This window comes from Mastigoproctus giganteus, chromosome 8, assembly GCF_048544385.1.
Source record: "Mastigoproctus giganteus isolate SK-2022 chromosome 8, ASM4854438v1, whole genome shotgun sequence".
NCBI classification, from domain to species: Eukaryota; Metazoa; Arthropoda; class Arachnida; order Uropygi; family Thelyphonidae; genus Mastigoproctus; species Mastigoproctus giganteus.
In genome coordinates, this window is record NC_143582.1 from 64698237 (window position 1) to 64714601 (window position 16365).

General features: G+C 38.7%; 1 protein-coding gene across 1 annotated transcript in view; it reads left to right on the plus strand.

Annotated features, from left to right (window-relative positions):
• The first annotated feature begins 4139 nt into the window (after positions 1-4139).
• Positions 4140-16365, plus strand: part of LOC150081579 (small COPII coat GTPase SAR1B-like) — a 92235-nt gene continuing 80009 nt past the window's right edge. Inside the window, exons 1-2 of the mRNA XM_090380556.1 lie at positions 4140-4387; positions 12113-12164. Of these exons, the coding sequence (XP_090236682.1) occupies positions 12122-12164 (43 nt within the window). The 5' untranslated portion in view covers positions 4140-4387; positions 12113-12121. The remainder of the gene's footprint in view (positions 4388-12112; positions 12165-16365) is intronic.

The following is a 16365-nucleotide window of genomic DNA, read 5'->3' on the forward strand; positions in this document are numbered from 1 at the left end:
GCTTTATAAACCCAGTGCCATCCAGAACCTTTTTTTGAGTTAGCCCCTTATTATAAATTTCAAATGATCTACTCCTGTCTTCCCCCATACTGCCCGATTTAAGTTTATCGGCATAGTCATATTTTGCTCTATTAGTAGTTGACCTTTAAGAATGTCGTCTATTAATGAAGCCTGAACTTGTAATTCTTTAGCTCTAGCTTTCAATCTTTCGTTGTCGATTATTAATGCCATAGTCATCGTCTCCCTATCGCTCCACTTATCCAAAACATAATTCGAAACTGTTTTAGTTATTTTATTCGCCTCATTTGTCACCTGTTTCTTTAATTTAATAACTAGTTCATAGATTGAAGTAACATCTTCATATCTCTTTTGTTGTTCGTGTATATTGCTTACTATTATGTCGCTTTCTCTTACACTAATTCCAATATCTCTTCTCGAACCACCCTTATTCATAACCCCAGGGGGCTCACATCTGGTGAGTATGGGCTTAGCACACCAGGGTCCTGAGCTGGATAAGCCTCAGGCTTCCTTACACCATATGGCTAATAATAATTATAATAATAATATCATCATTCTTCTCTTTCTTGGTAATTCCCTTCTTCTTCTGACACTCTCTCTCTCTCTCTCTCTCTCTCTCTCTCTCTCTCTCTCTCTCTCTCTCTCTCTCTCTCTCTCTCTCTCAGGGTAACACGGAATTTTTTTTTTTAGCTGCTGCAGCATAAGCCTCAGGCTTCCTTGCACTATATGGCTAATAATAATAATAAAATCAACTATTCCCTCCAACTCAGTAACTGGTCCCAGATATACCTCATATTCCACATTTGTTTGAGACTGCTCATCAACAACAGAATTTATAGGCGAACTTTCAAGACTTAAACTATGAACGATCTGTTATTGTTTCTACACATTGTTCAATCTTTGTGAACTCGAACTAGACTCTCTAATTTCCTCTGTATAAACAGATTGAGTAATATTTTCTTCCATAGTCAAAGAAGGAGTTTTAGATAATCTGCCTTTACTATTTTTATGGTCTACCTTTTTTGCTAATTCCACCTGTCTAAGCAATTTAGAACTTATCAGCGTTACTGGGGGCAGGGAGAAATCCAACATTTTCCCCACTCCCGTTTACACCTACTAACTTCCTTCCTTGACTTTTATTTTCCATTTTGTTAAGAGGAAATAATTTTCGTCAAATCTAATATCGATATTTCAACTTATAAAACAATTATTACTCATAGCAGAGAAGGATAAAGTTTTCTCGCCAAAACAACAATGTCAACTCGACGATCGTTACCACACGGCGGCCATATTGTACCAGTCAGTGTGATAACTAGACTTTCATAAAATAGAAGTTTCTCAGGAATAAACACACAATATACCTTCAAATTTCACCTTAAAACAATATATAACTCCCAGAATGACACTATGCTATCAATGCACACTATTATATTTAGGCCACTCGAATAATTAAATTCATCTGCCGTGCTGTGTCTTATGTCTGTTAATTGGGTGTGTTCTATGGTCGATTTGTCTGTTTTGCTGTACGAAAAACCCCAGTTTCGGGGGGGGGGGGGGAACTTGCTATCTACGCCTGAGACTGACTAACAATGCACAATTCAATCTTGATTAACCTCGATGGGATTAATGTCTAGGAATTTGAAGGCCAGAGCAATACCTGGAAGTCTTTCTCATGTTCCGCGAACCAGTCTCGAACAATCCGGGCGGTGTGGCATGGTGCATTATCCTGCTGAGAGACGGCACCACCAGAGGGGAAGACCGTTGACATGAAAGGGTGTACCTGGTCAGCAATGATGTTTAGGTAGACATGTATAGTATCTTCTGTACAGCGGCTCCAGGAACATTAGTTCATCTCCTCCATGTTACTCTGTGATGATACAAAACTCTGTATAACGGCCAGAAACGTTTAGTGTTATGTTTGCATATATTATGTGTTGTTTATTTGTTTCAGCCCGGTGGCCTCTTTGCCACCGGGCTGGCGATCTCCTGTAAAGCGTGTCCGGTGTCCGTCTACACCATGCGCAGGTCGGCCACAACTAGGTATATCCTTAGACAAGTGGAGCTAGACTGTCTGCCCTGAAGAGGGAGAAGTCCTGCACCCACTGGAAGTAGTGCAATACCAGTGGGTGCTAGCAAATCCTGTACCCACAGCTACCCAAACTCAGGGTACTAGCATAGAGAAAAAAAAATAAATAAAATCATAATTTTTTAAAAAATTAATAATTTAATTATGAAAAAAATAAATAGGTGAATTTAAAAAAAAGAAAGTAAAATAAAATAAACTAATATAAAAATGTATAGATAAAAGGAGAAAAAAATAAAAATAATTAATAAAACAATATCAAAAAAAGTAAAATAAAAAAAAATTAGGTAGGTGGTAGACGTCAGATTGCTGGGCACATGGATGGCTGGACCCAGGGTATGACTGGACATCGCCCAAAGCATGACACCATCGTCACCAGTTTCTTTTCATCCCACGGTGCATCCAGGCTCCACAGGTAAACGATGCACACGTACCCGCCCCTGTGGAGTTTGTTAGTGGTTATTTTATAAACAACTCCCCAAGGCTCATTGTTCCCAGTCGTAAAGACCAGCCATTTCCAAGATGCTGTCTTGTGTTTCTTAATTCTCTATTCGTATCTGTTCCTGGCTTCCCTATGGCCCTGGTGCAGATGCTCCACCTCCGCGGGTGGCCAGGATCTACGTGCCCGCTGGAACCCTTTCCTTTTTTGCTCGGACTTTTTTTTTTTCAGCACCTGGAGCTCCGGAGCAGTGGTGTGGTACTACGAGAGGACACCCACAAACACGTCACTAAAACAGGTGCAAGAAGACTTTTAAGAGGGATTTGGAAATCCAGCGCCACCCAAATCGAACCTTCATCTTCGGGGGGAAAAAAGGTATGTCAGACTGGAAACGTACTCGACTCCAAACACAGCGGACGACTGAAAATTCTTCAACTGGATATGCAAAATATTCAGCTTACGTTCTCAAATATCCAAAAGCATCATTACGAAATCGATCTGTAGAGTTCAATATTTGGCAAATATCATTATATCACACAATGAAACATGACCTTAAAAGGAAAACATATAAACCAACTGTCATTTGTGAATTATCAGATATAGATCACGAAAGGAGACTGACTGCTTGTGACAGATTGCTGCAGCATTTTGATACCATTCCTGTAAGATCAAAGGCTATGTTTACTTCTCCACGCAGTGTTTACTTTTGCAGTGATGCCAATTATGGGGAAGAAATGCAATATCATTCGCCACATGTTATGGTTTGGGGACCACAATATCTGCCCACCACCTCATTCGTCTTTACTTTTTTGATGGACAGTCAACCAGCAGTCATATCTGGATATGCTGGAAAATTATTTCATACTAGAACTTGAGAGACTTGGAATAGTCCATGAAATTTATTTTCAGTTCACTGGCGCATCATGCATTGGCAGTTCGAAATGATCTCAACCAAATTTTCCCTGATCATTGGATTGGCAGGTCTTCGCCAACACTTCTGAGGCCAGCGCGCAGTCTCGACCTGACCATTTGTGATAATGCGTCAAAACTAAGGTTCCGGAATATCGCATGGCATCTGTTGAGGACATGAAACAGCAAATTCACAACGCATTTGCAACAATAACACACAGAACGTTGAGTCGGTTTTCACTTCGTGCGTGGAGAAGAAATATCTTGTGCCATACGATAACGGTGGACGTCATACTGATGACTTGTCTAAAGCACATAATATTATTGTACTATTTCAATAAGTAGTGGCATGATTCGAAGTAATATGTAGCAGGAGTGGGCATATTTAGTGCGACATCCTGGGACGTATATCCAAGGCTCCCATGCGGCAGTCTATTTGAAGGTATGATAGTTTTGCCAGTCACCCACTTCACAACATTTAATTCCAAATAACTAAATAAATAACATTTTTATTATTCTACTTACTGAATTTTAATTAATCACCATTGTTAATGATGAATTAATCTCTATTTCGTAAATACTCCTAAAGTTTTTCGCTAAGAGTATCGAAAGCGAAGCCAGGCATGTTAGATTTCGTGTAAAAGCTGTGCTACTGTTTTTCTTTATTTATATATAGTCTTTTGTAAAGACACAAGTATTTGAAGACAATTAGGTTATGTGTGATGGCGAGTGGTAACAGTAAATCGGAATTTTTCTGTGATTAAAAAGAAAATAATTGTGCTCATGCGCAGTGTGTAAATTTGGAACGACACTTCGTGTTTCGTATAATTGCTGTTTTTACCTCTTGTGGATACAGTCAATTGTGGAGAACCACCGAGTTCGTATGTTACTGCCCTGCAATTGAATTCATAATCGAATCTTAAATATACGTAATAGAGGTACATGATTTTTTGTTTACCTATCGAATTATTCAATTCCGGGTGTACTTTTCGATTAATTTCGTAAGTTATTCTTACTAAATTCCTTACTTAATAATGTCCCAGGATATATTTTTAGCTTTGTAGCCTCGTTTTTCTGTATTGCTGTTTTTACTAAATTTGTATCAACAGTTTGTAATCCAATTTCAAGTGCAATATGAAAGATGTAGAAATTGCTTCATGCCAACACGGGTATTATTGATGGGAATATTTATAGATCAGTTACGTAGATTATTTTCTGAATCTGTAACGATTCAGCTTTATTTATTCCAGGAAAGAGCATACTTATTTAAATACCGCATCAATTCGATGGATGGAGTGTAATCCGCTTCATCCATCCCAGATGTTTTTTTTTGTGGAGGATGGGTGGAAAAGAAAGACAAAATTGCGTCTCGTTTAAATTAATAACCCAGGAGCCAATAACAACAGTTATAGGGAATCTGTTTTTTTTTTTTTTTTTTTGCTATTCCTCTCTGATGTTCTGGTCACCGGGTGCTGCTCTTCGTGGACTAATGTTATTAGTGGAGTCCCACAGGGTTCGGTGTTGGGTCCACTGTTGTTTTGTATATTTATCAATGATATTGATGAAGCTATATCAGGCTTAATGTCGAAGTTTGCAGATGACACGAAGGTTGGCAGGGTTGTTAATGACAGTAATGGCAGTGTGCTACTGCAACAGGATCTAGATAATTTGGGCAGATGGGCTAAGAAGTGGCAACTGAAGTTTAACCTTGACAAATGCAAAGTACTGCATATGGGTAGAAGTAACCCCAGAGAAACGTACCAACTGTGTGGTACTACACTTAAGGTGGTAGAAAATGAAAAAGACCTGGGAGTAATTGTGCAGTCAGATATGAAGTTTTCTGAGCAATGTAGACAGGCTGCTAGGGCAGGTCATGGGGTTTTGTCAATGATATATAGGAATTTTGCTAGCAGGGAAAAGGAGGTGATTGTCCCTCTGTATAAGGCAATGGTCAGGCCACGCCTTGAGTATTGCGTACAGGTCTGGAGGCCTCATTTTAGGAAGGATGTAGATTTGCTTGAGCAACACGAGAGAAGAGCAACACGATTGGTGAGGGGAATGAAGGGATCCTCTTACCAAGAGAGGCTTAAGTTCTGCAAATTGCAGTGGCTGGAGACTAGGCACCTGCGCAGTGATCTGATTGAGGTCTATAAGGCCTTGAATGGGTTGAGCACGCTGAATTCTGATGGGATCCTCCCACTTGTTCAGAATACGAACCTATGGGGACATAAGTTCAAATTAAGAAAGGATAGATGTAGAATAGATGTGTGGAAATTTGCCTTTAGCCAGTGGGTGGTTAATTGCTGGAACAAACTTCCATCTGTCGTTGTGGAAGTTGATAGGTTAAATAAATTTAAGGAGGAACTGGACAGGCATTTGGAGGGAATGGTGTGATTTTTTTTTTTTTTTTTTTTGGCTGATGCTGCATAAGCTCCTACACTTGCTTTCTTGCATCAAGTGCCACTACTACTACTACTACTTGATTAGACCGGGGTTCGAGCCCGTCACCATCAAATACGGAGGATGCGGAAAGGTTAAGGAATGACCACCGCATATCCTGGAGCAATATGGCCTTAGTTGCTAATGCTCCTAAAAACCAAACAACAACTACTACTACTACTACCGTATATATTAACCCTGTTAAAAAATTTTCTTTTTGTACTTGGACTGCTGAGGAAGAATACTGCAGTGGTACAACTGGAAAGGAGGGGGGAATGCTTTTGCACTCATCAAGACAAAGAAATAGATTGAATTTAGTTTTTTAAATTATGAAAAGCATCATTTGATATTACATTTTTCCCCCTGTTATACCATAGACCAGTGCTTCAGTTACAATATACGGATAACTTATGTTTTTATTTATATAAATATATTTTTTATATTTCTGTTGATCTGATTTGATTGAAATTTAGGAAAGCTTGACAAATCTTTCTGAAAGATCCAAATGTAACTATTCATCAAAAACCATCCCCTGTGGGTAGAGGCATTACATGCGGATGGTCAGACAGAAATATTAATTGCTGGATTTCAATTAGTTCAATTTTAATGAAATTTAGGATGGCTTTTTAACAGAACTGAATATAAAATGTTATGAAAACCCATTCATTGTGAGTAGAGTTATTAGAATACAGACGGACAGACAAAGAAATAATAATTTCTGGAATTCTATTGGTCTGATTTTAATGAAATGTGGGGTGGCTTCAAAAGGCTTTCTAAAACAACCATATATAAAATTTTATGAAAATCAATCCAATAGGAGTTGAGTTATTACATACAGAGAGATAGTCATGAAAACAGTGGGTACATATATGCTAAAGCACCTGAAAATGTTCTTTTGGCATTCACATTAATTAATTTTATTCTTTCATATTTATTCATTCATATTAATTATTCTTAATTATTGTGTGTGTGTGTGTATGTGTATATGTGTGTATATATATATATATATATATGTATATATATGAGGTGTGTGTGTGTGTGTGTGTATGTGTATATGTGTATATATATATATATGTATATATATATGAGGTGTGTGTGTATGTGTATATACAGTATATATGTATATATATGAGGTGTGTGTATATATATGTATATATGTGAGGTGTGTGTATATATGGGTATATATATGTATATATATATGAGGTGTGTGTGTGTGTATATGTGTATATACAAAGGGTACTAGGAAAGTTTTGCAATATGACGCAACAATGAATCACAGGAAGCTGCTTGTTGCTGCATGTTGAGACATGTTCATACGTGCATAGTAGCCGCCGCGCCAAGTCGATGGGCTCAGTTATTCATTAGTAGTGAGTGTAAAGTGCTTGCGATGGCATCGTGGTCACGAAATGAGATAAGGACGGTTTTGCGGTATAATTTCGAATGGTTTAACCATAGACCAGTGCTTAGAAGAAATGACCCTTGCACTAGATGATGATTGTCCACATCGTACAACGATATTCAGGTGGTATAGAGAATTCCAATGGGGAAATTTCACTCTGGAGGATTCGGAGAGGCCGGGAAGGCCACGAACGTCAGTTACGGAGGAAAACGTTACTGCTGTGAGGAAAATGCTTGACGAAAACAGGCGAGTGACCTACCAACAGATAGAGGATACTTTGGGCCTAAATGCACCAGCAATTCGTTCGATTCTGCAAGATCATTTGCACGTGAAGAAACTTTTTTCTCTCTGGGTGCCGCATCAACTGACTGAAGAGCAGATGACACGACGTGTCACTTGGTGCCGGGAGATGTTAAAAAAGTTTGATAAGGGACAATCTCGGTATGTGAACAACATCGTGACAGGTGACGAGACTTGGCTGTACTATTACGATCTGCCGACCAAGGCTCAAAACAAAGTTTGGGTCTTTGATGATGACGACACACCCGTAATTGTCAGAAAATCCCGATCTGTAAAAAAGAAAATAATAGCTGTATTTTTCAAATCGAGTGGAATTGTGGAACGTGTCGTTTTGGACACGCAGAAGACAGTCACAGCTAAGTGGTATACTGAACAATGCCTGCCTAAAGTCATTGGATCTATGAAGAACCTGCGGCCAAAGTCAAGAATGGACACCTGGTACCTCCATCACGATAATGCTGCAGCTCACCGCGCCAAAGCCTGCACCGAATATTTGAGCACGACAGGACTGAAACTTCTCGAGCACCCTCCCTACAGTTCAGACCTTGCTCCCTGCGACTTTGCACTGTTCCCGCATGTGAAAATGAAGCTAAAAGGGAGGCGGTTTTCCAGTGATGAGGACCTTCTACGGGCTTGGGACAACGAGTGTGCTTTACTCCCTAGTGAAACTTGGCAGAACTGGTTTAAAGATTGGTTTCAGAGGATGGAGAGGTGTATTGAATGTAGAGGAAATTACTTTGAAAAAATTAAATAAACAAAGCTGTATTGCAAAACTTTCCTAGTACCCTTTGTATATATGAGGTATGTGTGTATATGTGTATATATATATGAGGTGTGTGTGTATATGTGTATATATATATATATGAGGTGTGTGTGTATATATATATATGTATATATATGAGGTGTGTGTGTATATGTGTATATATATGTGTGTGTGTGAGTGTGTATATATGAGTGTGTGTGTATGTGTGTGTGTGTGTATGAGTGTGTGTGTGAGTGTATATATGAGTGTGTGTGTGTGAGTGTATGTGTGTGTATATATGTGCGTGAGTGTATATATGTATATGTGCATGTATGTATGTGTGTGTGTTATATGTTTATGTGTGTATATATATATATATATGTAATGTGTTTATGCATGTATTCATGTGTATGTGTGTATATATGGGTCTTTTTCACAATGTGGCTGAGTTTGTCGGGTCCAGGTGAGGATAGCATGTGTGAGTGTATATGTATGTGGGTGTATGTGTGTATATGTATGTGGGTGTATATACGTGTGTATATGTTTATGTATGTATATATGTGTACAGGCAACCCCCATATAACACGGTACTTCTACAACATGGTTTCATTATATAACACGGTTTCACTCTAACACAGTTAGAGAATTTTGGTAAATGTTGCATAACAGTATTTTTGAGCCTTTGTGCAAGGGAAACCCTGCTATTATGTTGGATGTAATTTTTCAACATTTCCACTCTTTTTGAATCCCTGCTGTTGACTCGCTAGTCAAAAAAAAATATTGAAAAATCCGTGTATTTTATTTTGTTGTGAAATCCCTGTGTTACGTTCTGCGCTATTGAAATTGTGGAAAAATCTAGATTTCAAAGTTTTATTACTATTGGATAGCACACCAGACCATCCAAAAGATTTATGTCATCCAAACATTGAAGTTTTGCTAATACAACTTTCATTCAGCCATTAGATCAAGGCATTATATCCACCTTTAAAACTCATTTCATCAGAAAATCGCTACAATGGAATTTGGAAAAAAATTGATTCTAAATCTATTCAAGTAATGGAGGCATGGAAACATTTCTCAATTGTGTACTGTATCAGAATCATAGCTTTATCGCTGAAAGAAGTAAAACCGTCAATAAATGCGTGTGAAAAATGTATGGCCAGAGTCAGCTCATTTAGGAAATGTGGTCAAACTGGCAGAAAAAGGGAAGTGGTGCAATAGTAGAACTTGCTACGTCGGTAGGAGAGGAAGGTTTTGATGATGTGACTACTGAAGCCCTCATGGGTAGCACAGTTGATAGAATTGTCCTCCTCCCCACACAGGTTGGAAAAGACCTGAGTTCGAATCCTGTCGATGATGGGAGGAATTTTTATGGGTCTTTTTCACAACGTGGCTGAGTTTGTCGGGTCCAGGTGAGGATAGCATGTTTTTTTCTCCCGAAATCTCAGGTTTTTCCTCCAGCAAAACAAAAAATCGAGAACAGGACGCATGCAATTTATAGACAATATACATAGAGTAACCTGGCTTTAATTGCCTTTGCTCCTAAAAAAAATAAAAAATATATGATTACTGAAGATGTTCAAGAATTACTGGTAGAAAAAGAGGCTGGAAAAGTGGATTTGGTGGAAATGGCATCAGAGGTAAAACCAAATCAATTCAGAGGATGATAGCGCAGATGAAAATTCTAAACTTCCAAATTTTATTCTAAAAAGCATATGGGAAGGCATAAAGTTAGCCGAGCAATTAGAATCTTATTTTTTGACTGCAGATTCTTGAGTGAAAGGTGTCCAAAGTTCAAAAGGGAACTTCAAAAAATGCTGAGTTCCATATGATGACATTCACAAAGATTTATCAAGCAAAATTAAACAAACGCAGATTACTAATTTTTTAAAGAGAGTAGAAAATACACAAAATCTAGAATGGTGTATTTTTGTCAGTTTTGTTAACATTTTGTTAACGAAATAGTGGATTTTTGTTAGCTTTGGAACGTAACCCTCCTTTTTTTACTTTTTCTTAGTCCCATATAACATGGTTTCGCACAACACGACATTTTATAGAAACCTAACTACCATTTTATACAAGGGTTACTTGTATGTATATATATGTACAGTGGCAGATCAAGAAAAAAATGACAGGAGGGGCACAATTTTGTGCACTAGAATGGTGATCACATTAGCATCAGTGTTGTCAGTTGAAAATAACTGACACAATGAAAAAATTGATAAAATCCTATGTTAACAATGAAAAAAAAACTTTTTTTTTTGTAGCTAAAGGGAATTTAAATAATTGGAGTATATATTCCGAAAAATGACTGGGGGGGGGACACAAGCCCCGGTGCCCCTACCCTGAATCCGCCACTGTATATGTAGTGTGTATATGTGTGTGTATACAGGGTGATTCACTACCAGTGCGACAGACTTGCAGGAGGTGTAGGGAGCACAAAGACGAATCGGAATCACATAGCATTGCAGGGTCCGAAATGCCTTCGTCATGCGGAGGACGTTGAACGGGAGGTCGCGTGAACAGCGATCCCGCTGGAAGTCAGCATTTGCGAACCGTTTCTGTTGAAGAAACCAAGTAGCAAAAGTCCTCCGGAGTGGATAATCTGCAGGCTCCAATGATTGGACGCGTTGCAGATGGTATGAACTCAATTGGTTTGTTGACAGTATCCTCCATACAGTGGATTGGGAAATACCCAATCGTTGGCCTATCGCTCGAGTACTTGTACTCGGATTGCCTTCTGCAAGATGTAGGACATTCTCCTCATTGTCTGGCATCCTCGTCGTTCGCTCTCGAGTCATGGTACCTCTCGTGAAACAACCAGTCTCACGTAACCTTCTGTGCACACGTGCGAAAATCGTATGATGAGGAGCACGCCTGTGCGGGAAATGTTCCTGGTACAAGCACAGGGCGGCACACCCGTTACAGTCCGCAGCTCCATACGCAAGGTGCATGTCGGTCAGTTCAACGTTTGAATACTCATCCATTCTACTGCCTTGAGAACCGGTTCGCAAATGCTGACTTCCAGCGGGATCGCTGTTCACGCGACCTCCCGTTCAACGTTCTCTACCGCATGACGAAGGCATTTCGGACCCTGCAATGCTATGTGATTCCGATTCGTCTTTGTGCCCCCTACACCTCCTGCAAGTTTGTCACACTGGTAGTGAATCACCCTGTATAATATGTAGTGTCTAAGCCTATAAATGCATTTTGTTAATTTTATTTATAAAGAAAAGCACATTTTTAAGATAGTTACATTGTAGACCCATTTCAGTTTTGGTATTTAGATCCTTTTTGACTATAATTTAATAAAGTTTAAATAAATGTATTTCTATAATATTTAGAATAGCAAGCAATTTGTAAAAAGCTATTGATATTTTTAATATTAGATTAGTAAGACTAACTAACAGCCACTGGGCTATAGCCCAGTGGCTGTTAGTTAATGTTAGTTAAATAATAATGTTAGTTAAATAATAATGTCATTATTTTCATCGTACATAACTGTATTTAACATGCTATCAATCTGTCTGCCTTTCTTTTTTCTTTCTGATGTAGCAATCACACGAGTGGTGATTCAGGATGCGACTTACTTATATAAGCTCTTTCTATTTTTAATATTAAATTAGTTAGATATTTATTAGCAACCATTGGGCTATAATTAATGTCGGTAAAATACTTTAACTTACTCAACCTTCCTTCATGTTGTTATAGGGTATCTAAATTCAGAAAAAATAATAAATTAAATAGTAATAGTTAATGACTAATTTATCTGTTATATTTCAGGGATTAAAAATGTTTTTTGTGAACTGGTTCACTGGAATCTTGGCCTATCTTGGTGAGTTTATTTAATTTTTTTTTTGAATAAGAAAAACAAATTAAATGATTAATTAAACTGTTTCTTAATTAAGAATTTACGTTAAGAAATAGAATGATGTTATTTGGAACACAAATTATTTAAGATTGAATTATTGCTTTTTAATTTAAGATCAGTCTGTCTGTTTGAAGGGGTATTTCGAGGTTGTGGATGACTCATCATTCCATTCAACACTACCACCACTTTGCAAGGTTTAAAGGGGAGAAACCCATGTTTAATATTCAGAATAAAGCTCCATCAACCTCTGTCTCCACTGTCATACAATATGGCTGATGTCTTTTGAGATTGTTGGGCATCATGGCAAGATTCAGTATTTCTTTCATTTCAAGGATACAGCTCTAAAACTGTTTTTGCAGGCTAGCTGCTGGATAGTTTGCCATATTGAATCAATAAATCATAACAATTAAGGAAGTATTCTGCCAGCTAGTGATTGTAGGGAATCTGACTAGTGTGTTTGGAAAGAAGTATTGTTGAGGCCAATGTCAAGGAGCTGGATGATCTTGTGAGGTGTACACCATGTCCACAAAATTTCATTAATTTATACATGATCCCCCCCTTCTACTTTAACTTTTATCTGCTGAATTCATTTTGCATATTCCATTGATTTCACAATATACATGGTCTCAATTCCAGTCTGAGTGATATCCATTTATGTCTACAACCTTCTAAATTCCCACTTACTTTTTTATACAGAGTTTCTTTTATTGACTACTCATCTTCTTCAGCCATAACTATTGCCATAACTTTGTATTACGATTTCTTTCATTTCAAAGGTGATACTTATGCATATATCCTCTCTGATATGCCTTGTCAGATACTTTGTAATTTGGAACCTCTTATAACTGGATGGGATATATCAAGTTATATTAAAGGAGGCTGCAAAGGAAGTAAGCAAACCCTTAGCCATAATTATGAGAGAATCCTTGGACTCAGGATGTCCCCATGAACTGGAGATGTGCAAATATCCCTAATTCACAAAGGGGGAGGGGGGATCCAAGGGTGACATCAGTAATTACAGACCAGTTAGTTTAACTTCTGTTCCGGGGAAAATAATGGAATCACTGGTTAAAGATGCATTGCAGGATCATCCAGACAAGACTGCAGTAATAATTCAGACACAACATGGGTTTGTTAATCGAAAGTCTTGTCTGACAAATTTGATTTGATTCTATGATGTGGTTACAAAGGAACTGGATGCAAAAAATAATTTTGATATCATATACTTGGATTTCAGAAAAGATTTTGACACCGTTGCGCATGGAAGACTACTGTACAAATTAGAGCAGTATGGATATCCATACTGCTCCAATGTAAGTTGCTACAATGGATAAAAGGGTAGTTGAGTGGGAGAAGGCAGAGAGTGGTAATCAATGGACACTGCTCTTCATGGACTAATTTTATTAGTGGAGTTCCCCAGGTTTCGGTGTTGGGCCCACTGATTTTGTATATTTATCAATGATATTGATGAAGGTATATCAGGCTTAATGTCGAAGTTTGCAGATTATACAAAGGTTGAGAGGGTTGTTAATGACAGTGTGCTACTGCAGCAGGATATAGAAAATTTGGGGAGATGGGCTGAGAAGTGGCAACTGAAGTTTAACTTTGACAAATGCAAGGTATTGCATATGGGTAGAAATAACCCCAGAAAAATGTACCTACTGTGTGGTACTACACTTAGGGTGGTAGAAAATGAAAAAGATCTGGGAGCAATTGTGCAGTCAGATATGAAGTTTTCTGAGCAATGCAGACAGGCTGCCAGAGCAGGTCATGGGGTATTGTCAATTATATACAGGAATTCTTCTAGTAGGTGATTATCTTTTTGTATAAGGCAGTGGTCAGGCCAAACCTTGAGTACTGCCTACAGGGCGGGAGGTCTCATTTTAGGAAGGATGTAGAATTGCTTGAGCATGTTCAGAGAAGGGCAACAGGATTGGTGAGGGGAATGAAGGGGTCCTCTTACCAAGATAGGCATAAGTTCTGTAAATTTCAGTGTCTGGAGACTAGCACCTGTGAGGTGATCTGATTGAGGTGTATAAGGCCTTGATTGGTTTGAGCATGCTGAATTTTCATGGGATTCTTCCGCTTCCGTTTGTTCCAGCAATTAACCACCCGCAGAAATTTTCCTTTAGCCAGCAGGTGGTTAATTGCTGGAACAAACTTCCATCTGTTGTTGTGGAAGTCGATAGCTTAAATAAATTCAAGGAGAAACTGGACAAACTTTTAGAGGGAATGGATGTGTGAAATTGTTTTTTTTTTTTTCTTGGCTGATACTATATAAGCTAATACTCTTGCTTCCCTTACTACTACTACTATACAAATTCACAGTGGATGGGATCTATCCAGTTATATTAAAGGAGGCAGCAAAGGAAGTAAGCAAACCCTCAGCCATAATTATGAGATCATCCTTGGATTTAGGGGAGGATCAAAGACTTGAGATGTGCAGATATGTCCACAATTCACAAAGGGGGGACACGGGTAATTACAGACCTTTTAGTCTAACTTCTGTTCCAGGGAAAATAATGGAGTCACTGGTTAAGGAAGTGATGCAGGATCATCTAGACAAGACTGCAGTTATAGTTCAGGCACAACAATGGTTTGTTAAACAGAAGTCTTGTCTGACCAATTTGATTGGATTCTATGATGTATTCACAAATGAACTGGATGCAAATTTTGATATCATATACTTTGATTTCAGGAAAGCTTTTATAACTGTTGCACATGGAAGATTGCATTAGCATTAGCATTAGTAGAGGCATTTGATTCAAGAAAGCAAGCTTATGCAGCATCAGCCGAAAAAAAAAAAAAAACCCACTCCAAAAAACCCACAAAAAACCTTGGACTCAGGGGAGGTACCCATAGACTGGAAATGTGCAAATGTGACCCCAATTCACAAAGGAGGATCAAAGGCTGACACAAGTAATTATAGACCTGTGAGCTTAACTTCTGTTCCAGGAAAATTAATGGAGGCACTGGTTAAAGAAGCACTGCAGGATCATTTAGACAAGACTTCAGTTATAGCTCAGACACAGCATGGTTTTGTTAAGGGGAAGTCTTGCCTGACCAACTTGATTGGATACTATGATGCAGTCACAAAAGAACTGGATGCAGGGAATAACTTTGATATTATATACTTGGATCTTAGAAAGGCTTTTGATACTGTTGCACATGGAAGACTGCTACACAAATTGGAGCAGTGTGACATTGGAGGCAAATTGCTGCTATGGATAAAGGGGTGGTTGAGGGGGAGAAGACAGAGAGTGGTAATCAATGGACACTGCTCATCGTGGACTAATGTTATTAGTGGAGTCCCTCAGGGCTCAGTGTTGGGTCCATTATTGTTTTCTGTATTTATAAATGATATTGATGATGGTATATCAAGCTTAATGTCCAAGTTTGCAGATGATACAAAGGTTGGCAGGGTTGTCAAGGACACTACTGACACTATGCTGCTGCAACAGGATCTGGAAAGGTTGAGCAGATGGGCTGAGAGGTGGCAAATGAAGTTTAACATTGACAAATGTAAAGTACTACACATGGGAAACAGCAACCCCAGAGCAACGTATCAACTCTGTGGTACTACACTGACAGTGGTAGAGAATGAAAGGGACTTGGGGGTGATTGTGCAGGCAGATATGAAGTTCTCTGAGCAGTTCAGACGGGCTGCAAGAGTAGCTCATGGAGTATTGTCAATGATATACAGGAATTTTTCCAGCAGGGATAAGGAGGTGATTATTCCATTGTATAAGGCAATGGTCAGGCCACACCTAGAGTACTGTATACAGGTCTGGAGGCCTCATTTCAAGAAGGATGTAGAGCTGCTGGAATGAGTACAGAGAAGGGCAACAAGATTAGTGAATGGAACAAAGGGGTGCTCTTACGAAGAAAGGCTTAAGTTTTGCAAATTACAGTGTCTGGAGACTAGGCACCAGCGAGGTGATCTGATAGAGGTGTATAAAGCCTTGAATGGTTTAAGCATACTCAATGCTGATGGGATTCTTCCTCTAGCTCAGAAAAATCACCTGAGAGGGCATAAATTCAAATTGAGGAAAGACAGATGTAGGATAGACGTGCGGAAATTTGCCTTTAGCCAGCGGGTGGTTGGTTGGTGGAACAGACTGCCATCCCTTGTGGTGGAGGTTGATAGCCTAAATAAGTTTAAGGC